This window comes from Balaenoptera physalus (genome assembly GCF_965194825.1).
Source record: "Balaenoptera physalus genome assembly, chromosome: 19".
NCBI lineage: Eukaryota > Metazoa > Chordata > Mammalia > Artiodactyla > Balaenopteridae > Balaenoptera > Balaenoptera physalus.
In genome coordinates, this window is record NC_138900.1 from 56,142,936 (window position 1) to 56,170,766 (window position 27,831).

At 44.7% G+C, this 27,831-nt stretch overlaps 2 protein-coding genes and 1 pseudogene across 9 annotated transcripts in view; 1 reads left to right on the top strand and 2 right to left on the bottom strand.

The window, feature by feature from the left end:
- Window positions 1-3,344: 3,344 nt before the first annotated feature.
- Window positions 3,345-27,831, top strand: part of GABARAPL2 (GABA type A receptor associated protein like 2) — a 34,237-nt gene continuing 9,750 nt past the window's right edge. For 4 of the 6 annotated variants that reach the window (XM_082439255.1, XM_082439254.1, XM_082439253.1 and 1 more), the window contains exons 1-4: window positions 3,345-3,518; window positions 3,850-3,905; window positions 5,058-5,230; window positions 25,632-25,686. In XM_082439255.1, coding sequence (XP_082295381.1) covers window positions 3,485-3,518; window positions 3,850-3,905; window positions 5,058-5,230; window positions 25,632-25,686 — 318 coding nt within the window. In that variant the 5' untranslated portion in view covers window positions 3,345-3,484. Of the gene's footprint in view, window positions 3,519-3,849; window positions 3,906-5,057; window positions 5,231-14,290; window positions 14,900-25,631; window positions 26,912-27,831 lie in introns of those variants that run through there. The other 2 variants (XR_014257010.1, XM_082439252.1) reach the window with 2 other exon arrangements.
- ADAT1 (adenosine deaminase tRNA specific 1) overlaps window positions 16,947-27,831 on the bottom strand; it is a 41,040-nt gene continuing 30,155 nt past the window's right edge. For both annotated transcript variants that reach the window (XR_014256999.1, XM_082439076.1), the window contains one exon: window positions 16,947-17,856. Coding sequence is in view for 1 of the 2 variants with exons in the window: in XM_082439076.1 (XP_082295202.1) it covers window positions 17,853-17,856 (4 nt within the window). In the remaining variant the exon portion in view is untranslated. The remainder of the gene's footprint in view (window positions 17,857-27,831) is intronic.
- Window positions 24,262-25,564, bottom strand: LOC309649290 (growth hormone-inducible transmembrane protein pseudogene; annotated as a pseudogene). The gene has a single exon. The product of its transcript is annotated as a growth hormone-inducible transmembrane protein pseudogene (transcript).

Here is a 27,831-nt window from a genome sequence, read left to right on the forward strand (position 1 = left end):
ACATTCTCTGTGAAGTCTTTTTAAAAAATTTTTATTTATTTATTTATTTAGTCTGCATTGGGTCTTAGTTGCAGCACGTGGGATTTTTAGCTGCAGCATGCGGGCTCATAGTTGCGGCATGCGGACTTCTTAGTTGCTGCATGTGGACTCCTTAGTTGCAGCATGCATGTGGGTCTAGTTCCCCGACCGAGGATTGAACCCAGGCCCCCTACATTGGCAGCGTGGAGTCTTATCCACTGGACCACCAGGGAAGTCCCTCTGTGAAGTCTTTCTTGATAAGCCACACTTGGCTTTGTGTTGGCCCCCACTGTCCCAGCCATCCCTCAGTATCCATGTTCACATACCTTTCCAAGATTTGAAATTTACTCTCCATGTTTTACAACTTGGTTAATGTGTAATTGCATATATGCATTATCCTGTTTCTCCTTCTGACTCACCTCGTCAACTAACAACCCTCTCAAGGAAGAGATCCAGTGTCCTTAGAACATTCAGTAAGCTAAATATAATGACCCAATAGGTAAAGAAGGTGATGCATATCATCAAGGCAGATCAGAGAAACCAGTTAGAATGGTGAACTGGAAAAGGACATCAAGAAGGTAGGTAAAGATAGAAGACAGACACTGCACATCATTGAGACCATCAGATGACATACATGCCTGTAAGCTGGTGAGCAGCGGATCTCTCTCCTGAGAAGTGTACTAAGTTCTTCCAGGTGCAAGCTGGTGTACACATGCTTTGAATTAGGACACAGTGGCCAGCTCTGTAAAGGGAAGCAGGGGGTCTTCGGTCCAATTTCTATCTCCTTCACTGATTCACTATCAGATGGTGAATAACCATCTTCATTCCTCAGTGTTTAACTCTATTCGCAAAATAGGTATTTTCATTTTTATACTCACTCTCTAGCAGATCTCTAGTTCGATAGCTTTAAATACTTCTCTTCTGAATTTGAGACTCATAGATCCATCTACCTACTCTACATCTTTACTTGGATGTGTCTCTTGGGCATCTTAATATAACCAAAACCAAACCCTTGCTTCCCCCCCCCCAACCCCCCGCTGGCTCCACCCTATTCCAGTACACCAGTACATGGCAACTCCATTCTTCCAAAACCGTGACTTAGACTCATCTCTCATAACTCACATTCAATTGACCAGCAAATTTTGTTGGATCTACCTTCAAAATATATCTAGAACACAGCTGCTTTTCCCACTACCTCCACAGATAACGTCTTGGTCTAAACCAACAAAATCGTATACCTGGATTATCACAATAGCCTCTTAACTCTTCCCCTACTTCCATCCTCAACCCCCTATAGTCTACTGTCTACACAGAAGCTAGCCTGATCACTTAAAAAGGAAAGTCATATCATGACACACTTTTTTTTAAACATCTTTATTGGAGTATAATTGCTTTACAATGGTGTATTAGTTTCTGCTTTATAACAGAGTGAATCAGTTATATATATACATATATCCCCATATCTCTTCCCTCTTGTGTCTCCCTCCCTCCCACCCTCCTTATCCCACCCTTCTAGCTGGTCACAAAGCACCGAGCTTATCTCCCTGTGCTATGGGACTGCTTCCCACTAGCTATCTATTTTACATTTGGTAGTGTATATATGTCCATGCCACTCTCTCACTTTGTCCCAGCTTACCCGTCCCCCTCCCCGTGTCCTCAAGTCCATTCTCTAGTAGGTCTGCGTCTTTATTCCCGTCTTGCCCCTAGGTTCTTCATGCATGTCACACTTCTTAAAACCCTCCACTGACTTCTCATTTCATTCTAAATAAAATCCAAAGTTCTTCAAATGGAATTCAAAGCTGAACTCACTTTTGTTCTAGATCCCTTTGATCTCACCTCCTAACACACACCCTCTTATTTATTCAGCTCCAGCCACAAGGGGTTCCTTCCTGTTCCTAGAATATGCCAAACCACTTTATCTAATATGCATTTGATCCCACACATCACTCTCTAGTCAAGAACCATGCTTTATTTTTCTAAACAGCACCTATCATTACCCAACATATATCTTTTTGTTTTATCCCACTAGAATGCAAATTCCATAAGAGCACAAGTGTTGTCTGTTCTGTTCACTGCTTTTCCCCAACACTTAGAACAGTGCTCCTATATGCAACAAGAATAATTTCTAGGTATGAAATTCAAAGGATTTTTCATTTCATTAAAAACAGGCAAGAAACAAACACGGATTTTAGTTGCTCAGACACACAGTCTTAAAATATCAAAAATAATTTCAGAATAAAGCTAGATTCCACAACATCCATCAGGAGTTTCAACTGAGGAAATGATGAATGACAATGTTCAAACATACAGGCCTTTCAGATGCATCAGAATCACAAGCACGTGGCAAGGATCATGTGTCCCAATTAAGTGAATATCTTGTTACATATTCACCAGCTCATAAACAGATGATGAACCAGAGCAGACTGCCCTGATGACTCTTGGAGGAAGAAAGGAATGACATCACTGGAGACCCTGAAGGCATGTGCTCAGGCAGATGGCACACACACACACACAGCCTAGGCTGTGACTGCTGAACCCCATGCTGAATGGCAAAGAAACCCGTCTCATGACCAGCTATCAGGGGAATTCTCTGAGCCAGACAGTCACCTCTAACTCCTCTGCCAGTTAAGGCGAAGGGGCCTCTTTGTGATCAGTGTGATGTTACACTCCTCAAATGCGTAGTTATGATAGCTTTTCTTAAATGCTTATTCAAATATTTATCCGTGAATAAGGGAAGGAAATGGGATTTGTTTAAATTCAATTTCTAGGTCCAATGCAACCTGTTATGGCTGTCCCCAATACTGAACCCCCGGGATGTCATCAGTACCCCTCCCCATACAGTCCCCTCAAACTAGTCACGGCCTCCAGATTGGGCCCCGAATCTGTAACTACTCCAAACAATACTCCCCAAAGTGCCAACGCCCTAAATAGACCCCCTGCCATCACCAACCACCAGAGAACCCTCTTCTGTCATTCATACCTACAAAATGCCCCTGTTGTCACCAACGCCCCAGGCAGATTTCCCTAATGAATAGTCCTCTATAAGAGCTCTATCCTATCAGCCAGACCCCCACTCACCCCTTCCCGTTACCAACGTCCACCGAGACCCCACTTCTGTTACCAGTTCTCTAATATCCCCTCCCCAGTCACGAATATCCCTCACAGACATCTCTGTCACTAGCTTCATCATCCCCACTCCGCCGGCAGCCCCTCTCACCACCCTGTCCTGTCCCGCCCCTTGACATGCGGCCCCGCCCCTTGGCGCGGCGTCCCAGCGAGCGGCGCCGGAAGCTCCGCCCCCTGCAGGTTGCTAGGCTCCGGCAGCCGGAAGTCCCGCCTGCCGTGTAGTCGCCGCCGCCGCCGCCGCTGCCGCCGACGCCGCCGTCGTCGTTGTTGTTGTGGTTGGTGCGCTGAGCTCCGCGGCTCCGAGAGCCGGCTGCATCCTTTCTCCGCTGCCGCCGCCGCCATGAAGTGGATGTTCAAGGAGGACCACTCGCTGGGTAAGCGCTCGGCCATTGGCCCCGCTGTGGGGGCTGGGGCGGCGGGTGGGCCCCCTCCCCCACTCGGGCCGCCCTGGGCTGGGCCCGGCGGGGCGGATGCCGCACTCTGGGCTCGGGTCGCCGAGGTCCCGGCACCCCGGGCAGCTGCCCACCCACCCCGCGCCGACCTCTGCGGGACCTTCCGGAGCCAGTGGACCGGGGACCGAGGTTGCCGGGACGCCTGAACGAGGACCTGGGGCGTGCGCAGGTCACGGTGGGGAGGAGGGCCGGGGGCTCGGGAACCGGCCGGCCGGTCGGGCGCGACCGTCAGCCCGGTGCGTTTCTCCCATAGAACACAGATGCGTGGAATCTGCGAAGATCCGAGCGAAATATCCCGACCGGGTTCCGGTGAGTGGACTCCCCGCCCCCTCACCTCGCTGTCACCCCTGCTGTTTAGGACCCGTGATAGGGCCCTAGGCCATTCAACAGTTAACAAGTTTAGATTCCAGTCCCAGTTATAGTAGCAGATGGGCCAGACTGGGTAAGGGACCAGCTGGGGCCGGGGCGTGAGGGGCTTGAGTTGATGCTGTTCAGGATGCCTCAGTGCTGAATCTCCTGATCTAGGCCAGCGAGCTGTCTGCAGCCTCTGGGCTTCCCTAGACAATTATGTAAGAAACGATGTTCTAGGACGGGGCAACAGGTCACAGCCACTTTTGGGAATGGTGGTGGAGGGAGACTTTCACTTTGGTCTTGGAAGTGGTACTTTAGTCTCAGGACATTGATCTTGAACTTTGAGCCTCCATCTTTACCTGACTTAGAGTTCCCTTTTCTCACTCTGATCCTGTCATCCTTTCCTGACCCAAAAAATCTGAGAAGCCACTTCTAGTGGCTTGTGTTTAATCAATGATACTTATCCTGTATTTATCCCATGGTAGGGGAGATAGTTTCTGTAACCCTTATTTATTTTTAAGGACATCCAGGCCTGTTATTGTAGCTTATTGCTTGTGAACAGTTTCTTTGGGGAGGGGGCAGGAGGGATAAATTTGAAACTTAGTTCAGAGAGAAGCAACAGGCCAAATGAAGAGCTTCGTTCTTGGCTGGCTGGGCTTGCCAGTCATTCCCATTAGTCCATCCATTCTCATTTCCCGTGTTCCTTGAGATCTTAATTCCCCTGTAGTGTGAAGGCAGATCCATTCTGGGGTCCAGCCTGGAGTAACAGGCTGTAGAGGAAACCCTCACCAGATATTTTCGAGTCTGCCCAGACAAAATGTTGAAAAGCTTTGTAGTGCGGGCTGTGTTTCTTTTATGCATGCTGAGATCAGGGATGAGAAATATAATAGTTGACCACAGAAAAGCACTTACCGTTTGTTTCCCTATAACACATTTATATCAGTTCTTAACCTCCAGAGTGTGTGGTTTATTAAATCAGGGGCATATTTTTTCATGTTATGCAGTTTCCCACCCACCTCCTTGCCTACACACTGTTCATCAGCTCTCCAACAATGCAGGGCCAGAGCCTCACATTAGAAATCTAGTCCTGACCTTTCTTTGCTTTCGCAGGTGATTGTGGAAAAAGTCTCAGGCTCTCAGATTGTTGACATTGACAAACGGAAGTATCTGGTTCCATCTGACATCACTGTGGCTCAGTTCATGTGGATCATCAGGAAAAGGATCCAGCTTCCTTCTGAAAAGGCAATATTCCTGTTTGTGGATAAGACAGTCCCACAGTCCAGGTGAGAGCTGTTTACTGGTATTGGCCATCTGCTTGATTGCTTACAGAACTCAAAACTTTGGAGGTCTGAAAACTCTTAGAGGTCCTGATGAGAAATCTGATTTTTGTGCTGCCTGACATCAGGAGTTCAAGGAAAACAAGAAAGGGCTTTAATAGGTGGGTGTGCGCTTTGGGTTAAAAAAACAGAACAAGGCCTGGACTTAAAAAAAAAAAAAAAAGAAATGATGAAATTTATCCTCAGACACCCAAGAATCCTTTTAAATAGTTCAGGACTTAATTAGGCTTAAGCTATCAGTAGAACTGAAGCCTGAAATGAGGTTTTCTCCAAATGATCCATGAAATAAGTCCTGTCATTCTTCCCCAGGAGCTTGTGGGCCCTGCTGAGGCTCAGCTCCAGTTAATCACCCTGCCTGCTTGCTCGCTTTCCAGGCTCAGCTCTGGCCACTGTGAGAGTACCCTGAGAGCAGCTGCCTGATCCTCAAGTACGTGGAAATGGCTGCTGGCCAGCAAAGGGCTCTGAGGTCTCTTTACAGACTTACACCTCTCTTGGTACCACCTGCTCTGACTTTCAGAGTAACCACCCCTTTCTCTTGCTCTTGTGCTGCCTGGAAGCAATCTTTGGGATAACTTGGGGCCTGAATCTAGGCAGGGGCATTACAGTTCCCTTCTAGGTAGTTGACAGTCTGGCTTTAGTCCTCTGTGGAAAGAGGAAGATTTTCTGGCTCAGTCTGTATCCCTGGTCAGTCCTTTCCTATTACTGATTTGAGTACTTCTAGGCCCTTCCTCTGAATGTGAATTACTGGCTGCATCTCATCTTAGTGACCCAAACTAAGTTTCATTTGTTATCCCCCCAAAAATAGTACTTCTGAAGCTAAGGCTTTAAGAACTCCTGGGACCTAGCCCAATGTGGCCAAAATATGTTTCTTTTGAAAATCCTTGACAGCTCCAGAAGAGGCCTAAGCCAAATTCTAGTCCTTTTCCTATGAAAGGTAGACAACTCTGGCTACTTTTTTTTTTTTTAATTAATTAATTAATTAATTTATTTTTGGCTGTGTTGGGTCTTCGTTTCTGTGCGAGCGCTTTCTCTGGTTGTGGCAAGCGGGGGCCACTCTTTATCGCGGTGTGTGGGCCTTTCACTATCGCGGGCTCTCTTGCTGGGAGCACAGGCTCCAGACGCGCAGGCTCAGTAGTTGTGGCTCACGGGCCTAGTTGCTCCGCGGCATGTGGGATCTTCCCAGACCAGGGCTCGAACCCGTGTCCCCTGCATTGGCAGGCAGATTCTCAACCACTGCGCCACCAGGGAAGCCCCTCTGGCTACTTTTTGGTCTGATTTTCTCTTTCCCAGTCTCTACCACCTCCACCTCCTGGTGTTAGGCAGAGGATAAGGGAGAAATGGAAGGTTCTTTCGTTAGGCCAAGGTTCTGCCTAATGGGTGCCACTGGTCTGCTTACAGCTGTAGCTCAGGAAGCTGTGGTGTTGCCCGGGGTGATCTGGTCATCCCGTTGGGCTCTCCCAGCCTTCCTTCGCAGGCCTCTGGGCAGCGTGGTGCTGGGCACACTCTTCACCAGGGAAGGCTGGTGAAGCCCTGGGCATCTGTGGTCACTCTCTGCTTCCCTTCAGGTAGTGGGGGAGGTAAATCTTCATTCATGCCACCTGCAACTTCTGCAACTCCTTGGCAGCCCTATGTTTTCTCCTTCCCGGTGGTGGCTTCTTATGGGAGGAAGTAGGTGACTAGGACCTGTGGCATTGAGTTTTATTTTCCTCGATTCTGATCCTCTGATACTTCTTGAAAGAAATGAAGCAGGCTTCTGGAGACATTAAGATTACGTTATTTAGCAATTAAAATGGCTGCAGATTTTAACTAATGCCCTCTTCCCCCATTATCCCTGAAATATAAATAGAATTGGAAATGAAAAGTGATTCTCAGGGCAGCAGAGGCTGCTTCAGGGCCATTTTCTCTCTAAGTTTTATTTGCCTTTCCAACCTGGTAAGAATCCTCCCTAAAACAGATTACACCAGTGACCAAGTCACTAACCAGCCCCTCTGCCCAGGCTCTTCAGTGCCTTTGGACACAGTTAATGACTTCCTGCCCCATATTTAATGTACCAGTTCTTTGTTTGTTTGGGTGTTTTATTCTTAAAAACAAATTTGCTTATAAACAAAAGAGGCATGTGACATCATTGGCCTTTATGCAACTGATGGCTGCACAAACAAAATTGCCAGTCTCCTTCCTAAAGCTACTATTTGACTCAGTGTCGCCATTTTCTCCCCAAGGCAGTAGCAGCCTCTTTCTTAGCACTTTCCAGCCTCCTTAGGGAAGCATGGAGCCTCCTTTAACCTTCAGCCAGTGCTTGCAGCCTTTGGAGAGTGGCTGGGGAAATCAGAGTTGAGAAAGGATGAGCCCTCCCCCATTCCATAACAGACAGATCTACACAAGGATAACTTACGTCTTGAGGCTGAGCGAAAGTAACTTCATTTATTCCTGCCTTGGAGCGGAACTTTGGGAGAGTGTTCTGGAACACAGGCGACCATCATGTAAAATAACGTGATTGAGTAGTTAGTATTAAATATTGATTCTAGAAATAGAGACAGAAGCAAGTCTCTAAGAGTTTTACTTTCAAAATTCTGAGTTCTCTTTTTTTTAAAAAGGGGAGATCTCAACTGCCTTTTCCCATTTCCCACTGAAAAGTTGAATTCTCTGCCTAGGTGCCTGCATCCAGAATTGGGCCAGAAACGAAGGGAAAACTATGCCTTGGTGCAGACAGGACTTGAGAAAGAATATCAGTGTATGTTTCCCAGTCACGGCTTTAGAGGGGAACCCAGACCTGGCAGTGGTGCCCACCTTTTGGTCTTTGTTTAGAGCACAGATAAGAGCCTTCTTAATCCCCTGTCTAAAATAGAAACAGGAGTATAAAATAAAATATATCTAAGATGTTATAACTTGGGAATGTTACATTGGGAAATATGCTGTTTAGTTGCTCCTGGCTCTTAAAGAGGTACTAAGTAAAAGAAGTTGTGATGTCTTACAGTCCAAACTTCATTTAGAAAGGTGCTTAAATTAAGCACATTTGATCATTTCTGGGTAAATACCTCATCAAGAGCAGGGTTTATCTTAACAGTGGAATAGAGTTTATTTATATCAGAGAAAAATCTGATAAAAGGAATAAGCAGTAGTTAATTTTTGTATTTTAGAATCTTGGGCAGCCTTTAGGGCCGTGTTAACTTTCACTCTGAGGCCCGTGCCTTTCCAGGATCCACAGCAGTGGCCGTTGTCCTCCCAGTTCACCCCACCCACCCTCCCCCTGCTGGGAAAGAGATAAATCCAGATCCAGTGGAAGCACGTGGGCCGCAAAGCAGATGGATGGCCGGGTGGCCCATCAGGCCAGCCAATTCCTGAGTCAGGCTGGATCCCACAGCCTCCACAGCCTGACCTTGGTTGGGGCCAAGGGAAGGTTGTGCAGGGGTAGGGCATCCACACGGTTCTAGGTCAGCCTCCCCCAATTCGTAGGCTGTTGAGCAGCTTGAAACTAATTTGCCCTCAGCAGCATGGCCATTCCTGGATGTGGATCCTTCTGAAAAGTGCCTTTATTATTGGTTAGTTTGTCTAGACCGGTTTGATCTTGAATGGAGGTGTAGGGGACAGGGTTTCAGGGGGCAATTTAGGTTCATTTCACTCAGTACTTCAGGGTCCCACCATACCTTTAGCTTGGCTCCATGGCTTAAATCTGCCATTGGCTTTCCCATTTCTTTCCTTGTCAGACTCAGAGCTTAAAGGTAGCAGTCCCCCACCACCACCGCTCAGCGGCCTCCTTGGATGAGTGTGTGTAATACTTGATGCCGCAGCGGTGTGCATTAGTAATAGGGACTGGGGGCCATCTTTGGGTGTCTTCAGCAGCCAGTAACTTCGGCGGGAAGCCTTGGAGTTTCAGTGCTGCTCATGAATTGTCAGGGAATCCAGCTTAGCCTGACAGATGCATTAGAGCAGCCTCTTTGCTTTCAGATCCTCTGGTGCTCCAGTAGTGGCCCACCTGGTGCTGTGTGGCTTGGGCCTCTGTGAATTCTGAGCGGGGAGCCCGACTTTTCAGAGGTGTACAGAACTTGTCCTAAAGGAACACACCAGCCTTCTGCTGTACGCTGCCTGCTGAAAAGGGGCACGTTTTGCATCCCTGCCCTTCCACTTGGCTGTTCTTTTTTTTTTTTTTTTTTTAATTATTTTGTGTCCCTCATGACTTTTTTTCAAAGAGGGCTCTTTTTTTTTTTTTTACTTAATTTAATTAAATTAATTAATTTATTTTTGGCTGCGTTGGGTCTTCATTGCTGTGTGCGGGCTTTCTCTAGTTGCGGTGAGCGGGGGCTACTCTTTGTTGAGGTGCGCGGGCTTCTCATTGGAGTGGCTTCTCTTGTTGCGGAGCACGGGCTCTAGGCGCAGGGGCTTCAGTAGTTGTGGCACGTGGGCTCAGTAGTTGTGGCTTGCGGGTTTAGTTGCTCCGCGGTATGTGGGATCTTCCCGGACCAGGGCTCAAACCCGTGTTCCCTGCATTGGCAGGCAGATTCTTAACCACTGCACCACCAGGGAAGCCCTTGGCTATTTTTTTTTTTTCTTCTTCTTTTTTTTGGCTTGGCAACCTGCACCCCACTCCACAAGAACCAAGCCTGACCCAGCGTGGCCTTGAGGGCTGCCGCCTCACCAGACCCTCTTTCCCGCTTTCCCTCCCACCTCCCGGGATCCAGCTTCCCTCCTGCCGCCTCAGCCGTCAGCGACAGCGACACCCACTCCTCCCCTCCCGCGGCTCCCCGCGCCAGGTCGCCACACCAGACAGCGGGTAACCGCCTTGGTTATTCTTTTAATGGGACTTTTTTTTTTCTTTTTAATTTATTTTATTATTTCTGGCTGCATTGAGTCTTCGTTGCTGCATGTGGGCTTTTCGCTAGTTGCGGTGAGTGAGGGCTACTCTTTGTTGTGGTGCGCGGGCTTCTCATTGCGGTGGCTTCTCTTGTTGTGGAGCACGGGCTCTAGGCACACGGGCTTCGGTAGTTGTGGCACGCGGGCTCAGTAGTTGTGGCATGCGGGCTCTAGAGCGTAGGCTCAGTGGTTGTGGCGCACGGCCTTAGTCGCTCCGCGGCACGTGGGATCCTCCCAGACCAGGGTTTGAACCCGTGTCCCCTGCATCGGCAGGCGGATTCTCAACCACTGTGCCACCAGGGAAGCCCCTTAATGGGACTTTTAAAAAAAGTATTTTTAAACTATATTTGTAGCCCTGCTCTTTTTTAGCTCCAGACCAAGTTATTCTGACTCTGTATGTGTGTGGCCTGATCCCACAAGTGCTGTTTTTGAATTATACTGTACAGACGCGCCAGTCTTCTTTCTCGGCACCTAGGGAAGCCTTGGAATCGGGCATTCAGTCACGGGCTGCTGACCGGAGCGTTTAGCTCCCAGTGTTGAGCATTGTCAGTTTTCAAGTTCCTGCCCAAGGGATACCCTGAGTATAAGGACACGGTGCTACTGCCAACTAAACAGAGTTTCCACATGACACTGCGTGGCAGAGAAAAGGAGAACAGTGAAAGGGCTCTTAAAATCATTAGGCCATCTAATTGTAAAATTACAGGATCTGAAGGACCTGCTGCTCAATGTGTGATACAGAAGCTGGCAGCAGTGGCCTTCCCTGGGAACTTGTTAGATAGAAATGTAGAATCTCATCCTTGACCCAGACCTTCAGAATCAAAACAGGCACTTTAACAGGACATCCAGGTGATTCCCTATGCATGTTTGTATGTGTGAGAAGCGCTATTCTAAGGGAGGTCTTCACAGAAGGTACAAGAATGCTGACATTAGGTCATTAGATCTAGTTGTGTATTCACATGGAGGCAGCACAACTTGGTGGTAAGAACGTCTCCTAGCTTTGTGATCTGGCATGAACTATTTAACCTCTCTGTGCCTCACTTTTATTGTCTGAACTATGCATTATGATTGTACCTGCCTCCTAAGATTGTTCTGAGGGTAAAGAGTTAATACATGTAATGCACTTAAAACAAGTGCTTGGCACATAGTGTTTGCTATTATAATTAGAATTTTTATGATCAGCCTTTATAGCTGCTAGGGCACTGTTAAATTTATAAACCCAAGTTTTACTGAACAGACAATGGAATCTGAAGACAGAAAGCCACGTGATTATGGGTCCTCCTCCCCCAGCCCCGTCAGAGCCTCACAGCCTGCCTTAGACAGTAGTCGTTCCATGGGCATTGCTCACTGCAGACAACGTTCAGAGTCTGGGGTTCATAAAGCTCCTCAAGTATTTCTAACTCAGCAGCAGGATTTAGAGTCACTGCCCTTGGGCTTGTAACTTGCTAGGAGAAGAGCAGAACTTAGTCTGGCAGATGGAACCAAACTTGACAGGCATCAAGGCGTGGTTGCCACCTTTGAATTGCACGCAGTGTCTGCTCCTTCCAAACCCCTTTGGTAATGGTAGTGGGGAGATTGTAGTTCAGGTCTTATCAAGGTCACCCTGGACACTTGTACCAAGCGGGGCAAAGAGAGTTGTGGCAATAGCGGTAGCTCTTTTCCCCTTTGCCTCATTCTGAGGATTCTCAGGGAAAAGCTGGGTTCCTCAGGGCATTCCTAACCACCAGGGTAAACGTCTTCTTGAGAGACCCCGCTACTTGTTCAAGCCCTTTGCTAGTTGCTGGCTCTTCACTCCACTTCCTGGCTCACTCTACTTCCTAATCCCATGCTTTTAAAGATAAGCATCTCCAAAACAAACAAACAAAGACAAGCATCTCTCCCTCTGGCAAAGGGATTGTTTCTCAACTTGGCTGCATATGGAATCATCTTGGGCATTTTTTTTTTTTTAATATATTTATTTATTTTTGGCTGCGTTTGGTCTTTGCTGCTTCGAGTGGGCTTTCTCTAGCATGGGCTTTCTCTAGTTGCGGTGAGCGGGGGCTACTCTTCGTTGCGGTGCGCAGGCTTCTCATTGCGGAGACTTCTCTTGTTGCGGAGCATGGGCTCTAGGCACACAGGCTTCAGTAGTTGTGGCATGTGGGCTCAGTAGTTGTGGCGCACGGGCTTAGTTGCTCCACGGCATGTGGGATATTCCCGGACCAGAGCTCGAACCCGTGTCACCTGAATTGGCAGGCGGATTCTTAACCACTGTGTCACCAGGGAAGTCCCCATCCTGGGCATTTTAAAACTTACTGATGCCTGGGTCCTACCTCCAGAGATTCTGATTTAATTGGTCCGGGGTGGGGCATGTCTTTCAAGCTCCCCATTGTTTCTGCTGTGCAGCTGAGGTTGAGACCTACCACCCACCACAGGTGTTCTCATGGGCACGGGTTCCTCCCTCTACCCGCTGCCCCCCAAGTCCTCACATGTTCCAGGGCAGTGTGGTCAATAGAAATGGCATGTGAGACACATACGCAATCTAAAATTCTCTAGTAGCCACATTAAAAAAGAAAAAGAAACAGGTGAAATTAATTTTAATAGTATTTTTTTTTTTATCTGATATATCCAAAATGGCATCATTTCAACATGTAGTCAAAATTGAGATATTTTACATCTTTTTTTTCATACTCTGATACTTTGAAATCTTGTGTATGTTTTACACTTACAGCACATAGCAATTCAGATGAGCCACATTTCAAGTGCTGAACATAGTGGCGACTGCATTGGACAGCAGAAATATAGGACATTTCTGTCACAGAAGAAATTTCTAGTGGACAGTGCTGTTTCAGGGAGTCCTTATTTTACAAATTCCAGTTAGATCCTCGCAGGAAGCACGATTTTATTGTACAAGATGCCAGTGACAGGCCATTTTGTATTCATACTCATCCACTCCTACGTTATTACTAGTTCTCATCTACCCACACAGCCGAACCAGCTAAGCTTGAAAATGGGCAGGGAGAGTAGGAAAGGAGAAAAACTCCCTTTTATAAATGTGGTCTGCATTCCTGTTTACATGGTGGTCCCATACAGCTGCCAGGAGCAGAGCAGCAGCATGGGGCAGTCTTTGCTTCACCAGCTTGAGGCCTCCGACCCCTCTTTATCTACCCTCTGGCCCTTGTTCTCCTGAGTCCTGCATTTAAGCATCTGTTAAGACCTGTCCGGGCTTAGTGACCTCTGTCATCTTGAGCCGGCTCTCAGACTGCTTTGTCCGTGCTGGTTCTGGTTGACCCCACCACGCATGGTCATGCTGAGGTTTAGCACATGTCTGCACCTCCTGCTTATCTCTAATAGAGTAGTCATGTGGCCAGAGCTCACCTGGGGCTCCAGGTGTTACTAGTCTTACTCTGGAGCCCGTGCAGCTCACCTTCATGGCAGAGAACTAGATTAGGTCTCCTCTGCTGCAGTCTGTTTTACTGCTAAGGGAAAGCCAGCTCTCCCACCCACACATGTTTAGTTTGAGCAATATCTATTTCTGCAGGGTTCTTAGGAAGCTTGGGCAGGACTTCTTTGGATCACAGATATAATATGAGAGCTTTTTGCATTACGTGTGAGGAAAGTAACTTCCCTTCGATGACGCCGATGCAGATCTTTGGGGCACAGGGTTTCTGGCGGGGCGAGCTTCCACAGGAATCAGCCCACTCATTCTTTATCATGTTAGGTACGAATTATAAATCTTCAAATAGACCAGCCCTGAGGAGAGGAAAGCACAAGTACTCTTCCTTACCTTTGTCTCTCACCCACACAGGGATGGGCTTCTTAGACTCTTATTTTGCTAATAGCTTTTCTCCCTTGCCCCCAGCATTCAGAAAGCATTGTGAAAGCACTAACCAGTACTAACCAACCACAGTCACCCTAGGAGTTAGAGCTGGCTTCTGAAGGAATATCTTGGTGTGAGGGTGAGTCAAATGGCCTTGCCTTGGGACAGGAGGATGGAGGTTGATTCTAGTCTTATCTACTGAGTCCCAGAGGCCGAATTACTTTTTACCACCTACCACCAAAGGTGTGACATAGTAGCTAGTTTAAGTAGTGAAATTCCTTATCCTCAAGCCATCTTTCTCCCAACACCGAGACTCAGTAATCAGACCCAATTCTCAATGTTGTTTTTTGTTTTTCTCTTTCAAGCCTAACTATGGGACAGCTTTACGAGAAGGAAAAAGATGAAGATGGATTCTTGTATGTGGCCTACAGTGGAGAAAACACTTTTGGCTTCTGAGGGCCAATGCTGGGCTGGGTGCACCATTCCTGCTTGTGTATCTTGTAAATAGCTGGCCATTTTCAGTTACTATACCAGAACCTCTTAACATAGACCTATCAGTGCATTTGTAACTGGATTTATTTCTTAATATATTGGAAGGTTTTGTTTCCTTAGACTAGTAAATTATCATACAGAGTTTTATTTTGAGTTTTTCTTTTTGTGCACTGTCCTCATGGCTATACTCTCTAGGGAACTTGTTCCTCTGGGAATCTTATTTAACGAAGATATTTCCATATTGAAGTGAGGTAGGTGGGAATTAAAATGAAAGGGAGGGAGATGATGCATTTATTCTCGATTATGTTTGAAGTGTTAGATGGCTAAGTATTAAAAGCATCCAAATTAAATCCTTAGCAATCAGAACACTTGCTTCACTAGATTTTGCCAACTGCCAATCATGTTGGACTGAGCTAATCTGTTCCTCTTTCTGAAACTATTAAGGTAAATAATTAACAATAAAACTTCCTCTTATAAAGGCATTGCAGTGTGACCATGTCCTTTATTCACCTTCTTATAAGTGGGTCAGAGAAGTAGCTCCTACGTCTGCCAGGCTAGGAGGAGGATTTGTGGGGCCCATGGCAGCACAGCTGGGCACAGGAAGCAGTGGCCTGTGTCATGAGGAGGGAACTTTTTTTTTTAAGTGGTTAATATAGTCACATGGTTCAGATGTCAAGTCTCTCTAAAAAGGTATACATCGAGAAGTCCTTCTCCCACCACTGTTTTCTGATTACCCTAACCCTCCACTTTTTGCGAAACTACTTGTACTGGCATCTTGTTTCTTTTCAGAGTTTGTTTTTGGAAGTTCAATTAAATATGAATATATGTCCAAAATGTTTTTTTCTTATACAAAAGAGAACACATTATATCTATACTTAAGTACACTGCTTTTTTTTAAACAGTATATCCTAGTGATCTTTCCATATCAGTTCATAGAAAGCCTTTTAATTTATTTTAGTATTGCATTATGTGGATATATCATTATTACTGAAACTGAGCAGGACCCTGTGGGGCTCCTGGGCACAGAAGCCTTTCTGTGTCCCCCGTTTCTTGTAGGGAATAGACTCCAGCCTCCATGACCTTCCCTGAGTTCCAAAGGGCAGATTCAAACAGTTGCTAATCAATCAGGGAAGGGAGGGGATGCAGAGACAAGGTGGTAGGAGCAGCCAAGAAACAATAGTGTAGCCTTGGGGCAGGGTCCTGGTTCCAGGTCAAGGGGTATACATAACATCTTTGAGCTCTTTACGGACCTAAAACTCCCAACAAATGGAAGATGTTATTAGCATTCTTCATTCCAGAGAAGACCATCTGAGGCCAGATTAAAGGAACCAGAGAAGCTTATCAAGAGACCACCTGAGGCCTGGGACTGCCCTGGTGGTCCAGTGGCTAAGAGGGGACCTGGGTTCGATCCCTGGTCAGGGAACTAGATTCCCCCATGCCTCAACTAAAGATCCCGTGTGCCGCAACTAAGACCCAGAGCAGCCAAATAAATATTTAAAAAAAAAAGAGAGAGACCACCTGAGGCCAGATTAAGGGAAACAGAGAAGCTCAGTAGGAGGAGACCACCTTGAGGCCAGATTAAAGGGATGCAGGCCCTGCACACACCCTAATCTTATCGGCAACTCTGCCCATTGCTATAAAACTCCTCACCAAATCCCCCTGGGGTTGGGATACACAGTTTCGAGGCGCGAGCCCACTGTGTCCCCCTTTGCTTGGCAAAGCAATAAAGCTTTTCTGCGTCACCCAAAACTCTTGTCTCCGAGATTGAATGCAGCACTGGTGCACAGAGGCTGAGTTTTCAGCAACATTCCTAACTAGTGCCCTATTAACGGCATTTGGGTGGTTTGCAGTCTTTTAATATTACCTACCGTGTTGGAATGATAACCATACACGTATAGCCTGTATATGTACCTGCATTCATGGTGCTGCTTTTCAACCACTTTCTACAAATGAAGATTCAGATTTTTCCAGGCCATACATTTTATGATTTCTCACAAGTTAGATGTGTAGGCTTGCCACTACACAGATGCATCTAAAAGGAAATGCTTATTTACTTCCCTAAGTCTTCCCCAGACAGACTGTGGCTGGAGGCTAGAGCCATTACACAGATCATCAGAATAAAGAAACCAGGTATCATCCAGGGATCTAAGAACATGTAGTTAAAATGACTATCCAATTTTCTACTGGGGAAGGAACAAAGAGATTTAACTTCATCTTTACCAAATTATGTAAGCAATCCCTCCAAGTACTCTACTAATGTCAGCTTTCCAGATGGGATCAGAAAGCCAACTGTTTTTCTTTTAAAAGTAGTTTATAGTTAGCATTTATTGAGCACTCACTAGATATACCACATAATTTACATACATTGTTGCAATTAATCTTCAAAAAGCCCTTACGAGATAGTGTCATTCTTGCAGCCAGCCACACTGCTACGGAGTGGCAGAACTGAGACTCCAAACTTGAGATTTAAGAGAAAAGACATAGCTGGCAGTGTCATTTTGTGATTTTTTTTTTTTTTTTCCTTTACCCCCTACTCCAGGAGCTTACAGTCTGGTGGTAACCAACACATAAACATTACAAAGCACTGTTGTAAGTGGTATGTAGAAAGTATTATTGGAACAGAGGAGAGAATAACTGTTACCTATAAAAACTATTAAAGCAGCCTTATTTGTAATATCAGTCAATAAAAATGGATTTGTTAATATTGCTTTTAAAATGCAACAGATGAGTGAAGGTTTAAAAAAAAAAAAAAGGGAATTCCTTCGCAGTCCAGTGGTTAGGACTCCGCGCTTTCACTGCCGAGCGCCTGGGCTCAATCCTTGGTCAGGGAACTAAGATCCCACAAGCCACGCAGTGTGGCCAAAAAAAAAAAAGTTGCGTGTAGTCTCCCCCGACTCTAGTCTGTAACAGACACTAGTAAGATTTTACAGATGAATTTTATCAAACTATGTAAGGAACCTTTAATCCTTTCTTAAAATTTCAGAGATTAGGAAAAGGGAATAATCAAAAATTAATTTTGAGACAAAATCTCAATGGCCAAAACTTTATGAGAAAAATTATACATTGATCTCATCAACATAGAAAAATCCTAAGTATTAGTACATAAAATTCAGTAGTATACCAAAACAATCATGACCAGGTAGCGCTTAGCCCAAGAATGGGTTATATAGTTCATCATTATGTCTATTAATAAAACACCAAATTTAACAAAGGAGAATGTTGGGCTGTACCCCGCAGGCCTTCAAGACCTGTACTTGCCCAGCCTCAGACTGAAGAAAGAGCCCAGAGTCAGTGACAGAGACATCAGTGGTTTAATGGATAGGGGATCTTACATGTCTGGAGCAAAAGGGTCCTGGAGTGACACTCCACTGTAGATGGCAGACAGCAGGCAGGACATGGCAGAAGTCCAGGGAGCTGGGGCGGTGGGGGGGAAGGTTACCTGTTATGGGGGAACTGATGTCAGGTTGGCTCATCCATTACCAGGGAAACCAGCAGAGGGGCATGTCCCTCATAGCCCCTTTGATAAAACTAGCAGGGTGGAGCCGTTCTGGTATAAAGATGAGAAGAATCACTAGCTGGGGGCAAGTACATAGGCATTTACTGATTAGGCTCTATGATTAAGAGGGAAGGTCAGCCATGTGAGTAGGGTGTAGGTGAAGCATGGACTGGTCAAGCAGGGGATGTACAGAGAGCAAGAGAACAAGCCATCCTGGGTGGCCTGATCACATGGCAAAAACTATATGATCATGTCACAGATGAAGGAAGAGCACCTGAAACAACTCAAAACCTATTTATAGTTTTTTATTTTTAAACTTCTTAGCAAATTAAGATTTCGTTAATTTGATAAAGGGTATTCATAAAAACTCTATAGCAAATATGTACATTAGTATATAAAGCTATGGTAAGTAAGGCAGTGTGATACTGACAATGGGATAGACAGATACTTTAATGGAACAGAACCCAGAAATAGATCTGTGTATAAAACATGTCAGAGGTTATAAAGCAGAAGCTAACACACCATTGTAAGGCAATTATACTTCAATAAAGATGTTTAAAAAAAAAAAAAAAAAACATGTCAGAGGTGGCATGACAAGTCATCAGGGAAATGATGAACCAGTTAACAAATGGGACTGCAGCAATTAGTTACTCATATGGTAAAATTTCAGAGGCATTCCTATTAAAAACAGGAACTAAAAAAGGAAATCCGAAGGGTGAACTTTATGGTATGTGAATTATATCTCAATGAAGCTGTTAAAGTCTATCAGTGCTTTTACTCAACTTTGTCCTGGCATAAAACGAATGTAATGAGAGGAAATGTAAATGAGAGGCATAAGAATCAGAAAGGAAGACTAAACCATAATATACAGACAGTGATAATCTACATAGAAAAATCTAAGAGAATCTATACAAATTAGAATAAGAAAGTTCTCCATAGTTGCTGGATACAAGATCAGTTACAAATACTGATGATGTTTCTACACACCATTTGTAACCAGTTAGGGAATATTATAGGAAAAAATTTCATTTTCAATAGGAGCAAAATGTATAAGTGCTTAGGAATAAACTTAATATAAGATAACACTAACATACCATATTCCAGGATGAGAACATCCAATATGGTAAAGATGCATATTGCCTCCAGGTTAATCTGTGAGTTTAATGCAATTTCAATAAAAATCCCAATCAGGTATGTGTGTGTGTATGTGTGGAATCTGACAATTGATGGTAAAATCCATGTAGGAGAGCAAAAGCCAAGAATAACCAAGAAGTGTTAAGAAAAACAGGCCAGGGAGATCTGTGTTAGCAGTAATTAATTAAGACTGTGCCATATGGCAAAGAGACAGACACATAAACCAGGGAACACAACAGAAACCCAGAAACAGATCCATGTTTAAAACATAGCTGTATTTTGGGAATTCCCTGGCAGTCTAGTGGTTAGGACTCTGCACTTCCACTGCAGGGGGCACGGGTTCGATCCCTGGTCTGGGAACTAAGATCCCGCAAGCTGCGTGGCCAAAAAAAAAAAAGGCAGTACTTTAAAGTATCTGGCGTGAAAAATCAAAGGGGAAATGATGAACTAGTTAATCCATTATTTAAAATTGGTTATATATACATGAAAATAGATTCCTATATTATATAATAGGATTATAAAATAAATTCAAGGTGAATTAAACATCTAAAGCTGGAAAAGCAAAACTTTAAAAAGAACGACATAATGCCATTTGCAGCAACATGGATGGACCTGGAGATTATTATACTAAGTGAAGTAAGCCAGACAAAGACAAATATCACATGATACCACTTACATACTGAATCTAAAAAAAAAAAAAAAAAAAAAAAATGATACAAATGAACTTATTTACAAAACAGAAACAGACTCACAGACCTGGAAGACAAACTTACGGTTGCCAAAGGGGAAAGGTAAGGGGGGAGGGATAAATTGGGAGTTTGGGACTGACATGTACACACTACTATATTTAAAATAGATAACCAACAAGGACCTACTGTATAGCACAGGGAACTCTGCTCAATATTCTGTAATAACCTAAATGGGAAAAGAATTTGAAAAAGAATGGATACATGTATATATATATAACTGAATCACTTTGCTGTACACCTGAAACTAACACAACATTGTTAATCAACTATACTCCAATATAAAATAAAAATTCAAAAAGAGCTGGAAGGGAGTTCTTAAGATAAGCTACAAAAATACAAAGAAAAAGGTTAAATTTAAGTACATTAAAATTTTAAAAATTATGGTTTTTATTTCCTCAATATTATTCCTCAGTAATATTTTTACTGAGGGCATGCTGAAAAGTTGTCTTGATATCACAAAAGATTTGTCTTATTAAATGGGAATATCAGCTTCACCTCTCTTTAATAAAAGGTGACCACATATATTATGGAATTTGAAAAAACTTTATAACTTTAAAGAATGAAACACTTTATTTAAACGAAATTAATAGAAGCTGCAGATTGGATGAAAATGTTTGTAACAGATATAAACCAAAAAAGAATTAATATCCAAAATAAATAAAGAACTCTTCCAATAAGACAAACAACCCAAGAGAACAATGGGCAAAGACAAAGAATCCTTAACTTCATTCCAGTCCACTGTATATGCTGTACATGCACTGACTCTATCGAGTGCCTTTCACAAAGACTACAATATGAACGGTGCCCCCTAGAGTTGTGCAGTGTACAACCTCTACACTAAAAGATGCAGACTTGCACTACACAGTTGGTGGCCTTACGAAATGGAAAGGAAAGTAAACTCTGGTTTATCTTTTCACACTCATCAAATTGGCTAAAGTTTCAACAAATAAAATGTTAGGGAGGATATGAAACATCTGGAATCCTCATAAACTGCTGTTGTGGGTGTAAATTGGTGCCATCACACTGGAAGGCAATCTAACAATATTCAGTAAAGTTGAAGATGCAGATAACCCATGACCTAGCAAATTCCACGTCTAGGTATATATCCTAGAAATATCCCCACCCATGTACAAGAGACATGTACAAGAATGATCACTGCAGCCTTGCCTATATGAGCCAAGAATTGGAAACCGACTAAATGTCCGGCAACAGGAGAACGGAAGGATAATATGTGGTATAGTCATACAAAGGAATACTATATAGCAGTTAAAAATGAATGCACTAGAACTACATATGTTAACATAAATAAATCTCCAAAATGGTGCTGATGAATGAAAAAAGCAAGATGCAGAAGTATATTCAGCATATCATTTCTATAAAGTTTAAAAACATGGAAAACAATTCTAAGTACTGCTCACAGATACAAAGTTATGTAATAAAAGTATAACCATGCAATTCAGGATGGTGGTTACCTAATGGAAGGAGGGGAACAGTATCAGGGAGGGGTCAATGTGGGGTTTCAAATACAGCTAGTCATGGTTTATTTCTCCAGAAAATAAAAACCTGAAGCAAATATAGCAAAATATTTACTGCTGTTATTTCTTTTTATTGTTATGTTTGAACTATTAAATAACTTTTTAAGTTACATCAGTGAGAACAGGGATTGGGTCCTTCTCAAAGAACAGCACACGGGTGCCTCCATTTCTCACTCCCCTTCACTCCCAGCCCAGGAGAGGCCAGCTTCTTCTACTTCCCTGACCCTGCGTTTGCTGAGGTTACCAAAAATAACCTTGTCCCCCGAGTTGAGGGGCTGGAGGGGAAACACGAGGTTCTTAGTTCTTACCTTCCTTGTCTCTCTTTCTTTTAATATATTCTACACTCCAGATTACTCCCTCTTTGAAGCTCCTAATTGCCTTTCTCCTGATTTTCCTCTGGCCTCTTGGTCACACTCCTTCCTGTGCTTCTCCACCTACTCCTGAACTCTCCATGTTCCCCAGGGTTCAGTCTAGGGTCCCCTTTTCTTCTCATTCTCTACACATTCTCCTTGGATGGTTTTATCCTAAACCGTGTCTTTAAAGACCTCCTGTAAATGATGACTCCAAAATCTTGATCCTCAGTCCGTCTCTCTCCTGAGCCCCAAGCCAGTCCTTCCAAATGCCCCCTCTAGGTCCTTGGCCCGTGGTATCATAGAAATCCCAACTGTATGAGCTCATCGTCCCCTGCCTGCAACTCCTGACACTGACCCCCTCCCCACCCCAGAGCAGCTCTTCCTGGATCCCCTTTCCTCATATACAGCACCCCCTTCCCTCCTCTCACCCCCACAGGAACCTGAGAGCCATCCTCAATGCTCCCTCATCCTCATCCCCTACCGCAATCAGCCAGTCAGCCTCACCAGCCTCTGCATATTTCTCAAGTCAGTCCCCTCCCAATGGCTCCTAAAACTTATTGTCTGGGCCTCATCATTTCTCTTCTTACTATTACAGTAATCGCCCAGCTGTGGTCTCCCTGCCACCATCTCTGTCCCTGACTAATCCATCCTCCTTGTTACAGAGGAGAGCGATATTGCTAAAATGCAACTTCCATCCCAATACCCTTTCCTCAAAAATCCTTGAAGTGCCAAGTCATCGGGATAAAACCATTCTCCTTTGCAGGACTTAAAAGTCCTCACTGACTTGCCCCGAGTGCCTCTCCAACCCCTCCCACACTCCGCCAGCCCAGCCATGCAGTGCTGTCATCTCTGGCCTTTGCATATGTTGATTCTCTACCTCAAATACCCTTCTCTCAAAGCTGTCCCTATATGCGCCACCAGTTTCTCTTTGTTTGCTTCCCCTTCACCTCTGAGCAAGTATACCTGGGCCTGTGAGATCTTCCTGTGCCCCTTCCTCTCTCAAGTTGGGAATTAGACCTCTATCATGGTCATCCTTGTGTTCCCTGCAAAGTCACTTGCCCACCTTCCCTATCAGTCAAGGAGTAACAAGAGGACTAACCCCCCTCCTTGTATTTCAGGTGCACAGCACAAAGCCTAATATACTGATGGTTTCAGAAGATATATGACAGGTCCACCTGGAACTGAGAGCCTACCTAACAAGTGCTAATGCATCTTAATGTTGCAGCAGTGGCTGAAATACGTGAAATATGTACTTAGCCACACAGAGGGCATGGGGCAGGTATGTGCACCAGGGCACCAATTCCAAAGGGGGCCCAAGCATCTCCTTCAAGGAGAATTTAGAAGGAGGCAATGTAAATGTTCTTATTCTCAAAAGCCTCACTCTTCATTAGGCTGAATGGTAGAACGCTTTAAAAAGCACAATTGGGGATTTTATTTTTTTATTTTTTTAATTTTTTTCTGGCTAGAACCTTTATTATTTCAGAAATAGGCATCCTATGTAACTTGAGGTGGGTAGAATAGTTATTTATGGATTACTGTAGTAAATATTTGTCAAAACACCAACTATCTCAATAATCATACACTTATTTCATTCATAAGAACTTCCAAAAATAACTCTTCTGTATCAAAAAACTTATAAATGGCACAAGAGAGTTAAATAATGGTCTATGGAGGAGAGAAGGAAAATTCTGCTAGGAGAAACTCTAGTGAAGCATCTTCTCCATTACATTTTTGATTGATATAGTTCAGGAAAGAAGCCTCGCTTTGCCTTCCTTTTTTTAGTGATTCCTCTGAGAGGGAATGCAGGAAACTAAATCTGAGGGGGAAAACTGCTTTCATAATCTCAAGTGTAAACCATGAATAGGCTTTTCTGATAAAAGCTTTAAAGCCTGAAGAGATAAGAAAGGCAAGCATGTATTCCTTTAAACATTTCAATAAATTTGCAAAAATATTCAGCAACTATGCACATATTGTTTGTATACTTAAAAATGCAACAATTTTCATGCTTCGAATATTTTTTCCTGAGTGTTTTAAGGATGTTTTGTTATAGACGATTCAAAAGTAAGACTTACACACACACATAATATATATAACAGGAATTCTCCATATGATTAGCACTGTGGACTCTCCTAACAGTGTCAAACAATGAGAAGCCAAACCTGATCACATCCATATCGTAAGGAGAGCCTGGAGAATCACCTATGTCTTTGTTTTCTGCTCAGTGCTTCTGATAAGTTCAGCAGATGTACAGCCATGACTTGTTTCCAAACATCCAGACCCCCTCACTGGCTCACCACAATTACACGAGTGCTAAGTTCTAAGTATTCAAAGAAAGACTGCAGGTGTCGCTTTACTTCTCTCTGGTCCCTTTACCAAACCCCTACATCACTTACGACGTTACTTGTTAATATTCTGCAATCCAAAATGAAAAATGCAGGTACACAAGTTTGCTAAATTTCACTTAACCAAATAAATTTTAAAATAGATAAAATACGTAAATTCCTGCAACACAAAACTTGGTTTTCATATTCATTTGAACATTTTAGAATTAAACATGAGAATTGAAAATGTGTGTGCTATTTGGAAGAGAACTACTGAATTTATTCTCCAGAAGAAAAAGCAGACCTGAAGCATCACATTACTGGAACACCTGAAACACGTTGACAAGTTCTTATCTTCTAAACTTCAACGAAAGCTGCTTGCACAAACTATTTAAAGAATATCTGCCCCTATTAAACAAGCCAGATATCTGATGTATTAAGGAAGTCAGAAGCTGAGTCACTTCATTTCTTTCTGTTGCCTCCAGTTGCTAGAATACTGGCAACTCGCATAAATATGTTTAATATATCCATGTAGATTCCCAGCATCGAATTGATGGGATCATATTTTTGAACTCCATACACTGGTACTACTTCTGCACGCTTGATTACCTTCTGTGTATCATACAGAAGAAACATGCTGAAAAGAACTAATCCACCATAAATTGCCACTGAGTACAGAGTGGCACCAGCCACAGTGGTAGGTGGAAGAAACACAGATCCTAGTGAGGACACAAAGACGACACCCAGGCCCACGCCCAGGGGTGCTCCGGTGTTCAAAAACTTCTCACTGGGTGCACACATGGCCACAGTGGAGAGGCCTCCCACAATACCAGCTGTGTACCATGCAGCTGTGATGAGAAGAGGCCCCCCTAATATCGTCAGAGGAGGCACCACTGCACCCATCACACCAGAATGTCGTAACCAAGCAAGATGCTTTGGGCCTGGTCTCTGGTCACGTGATATCGACTGGACCAGCATTCCAGCTCCAATCATGGCTGCAAAGGTTGCACCAATTGTCACCCAAGAGCCTCTCATCATGAAGTTCATGAGGGCAGGAGTTCTGCTCACTGCCAGGGCAGACAAAGCTGTTATGCCGATACTTCCTGCTAAGTACACATAGGTGGTATGAATTCTATCCTTCACGTATTGAGGCCAAATTACAGCTTTTCCAATAGCTCCAATCTCATTAGACATTCCCAAGCCATAGTAGCACAAAGCTCTAAGACCAACAGCAGCCCCTCCAGCAATAAACCATCTTCCCATCTGATCAATTTTAAAAATTTTTTCCAATGATGGTTCCGAAGCTGCCTCCTTGAGTTCTTGGCTAGTGGCATATTCCCTGCTGGGTGTTAAGAGCCACTGATTTTTCGTGATGGAATTCTTCACAACAGGGGAGGCCTTGGTGAAAGCTGGGTGGAAAACCCTGGAAGGTAGTGTCCGGAGACACACAAGTCTTGCGGCCAGCATGGTGGTGCACCAGGTTTACCAAGCAGATCTGAGACGCTCAGTCCCTGGTCAACTCAAGCGCCGCAGTTCCCCTTCCGGCCGCGAAACCTCCCGTGCCCTCCGCCCACCTCTTACTCAATTGCGGATTTTAAATTCCCCTTTTCATCTTTATTTCCTCAGGGAGAAAAAAACAATCCTGGTGGTTGACATCAGGAAGGCGAAGCCACGGAGTTAGGTAGGAGGATCTACACATTTCTCTGTGATCAACAGCTCTGCTTCCTCACCTCCTTAGCTGCTGGAGACAGGCTGCTGCTTCCAGATGTGGGATGGGGTGGTGCACGCAAGCAAACGCCTGGTGCGCAGCAAGGGGCTCCACAAACATCTGCCCAACACGCTTCTCCTAAGGACGATCTCTTAACGTTTGTTAGCAAAAGTTCTGGAAATCAGGATCAGTAAACTGCAGAGTACCTTATGAGTGGCAGTGGCAGACCAAGGCAGGCACTGCACACGTGGTAGGCAGCCCTCCTCACGCCTGTGCTGAACAGCATCTCATCTCATTGCCACAACCCCACTGCCAGGGTGGTGTTGCCCTCATGTCAAAGGTGAGGATACTGACGCTCTGAAAATGCACTTACCCACCCAAGACCACACACTCAGTCCATCCTGGAGTCACAATTCAAACTCAAGTCTATGGCCAAAGCCGATCCTTGTTCTGCTAGACCAGAGGTTACAAGCTGAAGGCCTGTGTCTGTACGTGGACCCTAGACATGTACGTAAAAACACAACTTTCTTGCTTCTCCTCAAAAAATTCTGAAGATCTGGCTACAATCAGCCAGAACAAGATAATGGCTCCTCTTTGGACAAGGAACTTGCCAGTTCACTCCACCTACTTTATTAAAAAAAATATTTATTTATTTATTCATTTATTTAGGCTGCACTGGGTCTTAGTTGAGGCATGTGGGCTTCTTAGTTGCCGCATGCATGCCGGATCTAGTTCCCCACCAGCGATCGAACCCGGGCCCCCTGCATTGGGAGCATGGAGTCTTACCCACTGGACCACCAGGGAAGTCCCTGTCGCCACCTACTTTTTAAAGGTTTCCTATTCCTGGATATACTTGGGCTTACAACCTTTGCACCATAGTTTACGTGCCATCCTTTATTTTAGAACAGAATTCTTCCAAAGTGTATGTAAGCAAAATACTAACCCACATTGGTCCTCATCTTTCACGGGGGAGGCAAAGAGCTGGGCTGCACGATCTGCCTGCGTCGGCACAGGTGAGCGAACCCTGTCGTCCGGACCTGTTGAGACTGTACTCCTGCTCCCTCACCCCGAAGCCTGGTTTCTCCCGCTGCCAGCTGTTTTCTCAGCCCAGCAGTTACTGATGTGCTGGGATAGGAGGGCATTCACATACCACTGGGGAAATGAGGAAAAGTACGGCATGAAAATACCAACTGAAAAGGTACTCACTAGAGGTCAAAATAGTCCACTAGTAGTAGCAATAAAAAAGGAAGTTGATGAAATCTTTGGGGGGAGGGACAGGGAACATACATTGCGAAGAGCCCTTTGCTTTCTCTCAATTAATGGAAGCTAATTCAATTAAAACTGGGGCAAACTAGATTGAGAGTGCCTCTATTGCTGGGCAAAGCTTGGGTTGCCCACAGTTTAATTTCTTTTCTTTTTTTTTAAAATTAATTTAATTTATTTATTTACTTTTGGCTGCATTGGTTCTTTGTTGCTGCGCGCGGGCTTTCCCTAGTTGTGGTGAGCGGGGAGCTACTCTTCGTTGTGGTGCGAGGGCTTCTCATTGCAGTGGCTTATTTTGTTGTGGAGCACGGGCTCTAGGCGCGCGGGCTTCAGTAGTTGTGGCACGGCCCACAGTTTAATTTCTCAGAGATTTCCTGAGAGGTTGCACATACATAAAGGTCTGTTGTTGAACTGAAGAAAAATGCTGGGAATAGGCTCTCTGATCCTGCTCTGTTGTCAGGTTGGTTTCACCACCCAGGGGCCCACCATGCCTCTCCCCATGGAGACACTGCTGGGTTTCAATGTGCTTTTCATTCTCTTGGCTGCCTGAGCAAACAGCCATCACTGTTTCCATTGTGAGCTCTTCTCCGTCTGGAGCCAAGCCCAAGTTCAGGGAACATGTGCTTGCGACCAACATTTGGCAGCCTGGGTCCCCACTTGGAGCGACTTTCTGCCTTTGCCTTTTTCCCATCAAGACAGTTCCTGAATCTGGAGACTGACGAGCAGTGCTGAACATGCTTAGTTCTAAAAGCTGGTTCCTCATCCTGCTAGCTCACTGGGATGAGGGACAAAAAATGCACACCAAAATCCAGAGCCCAGGTTACTAAGACAAAAATTATTTCCATCCCTCCCTTG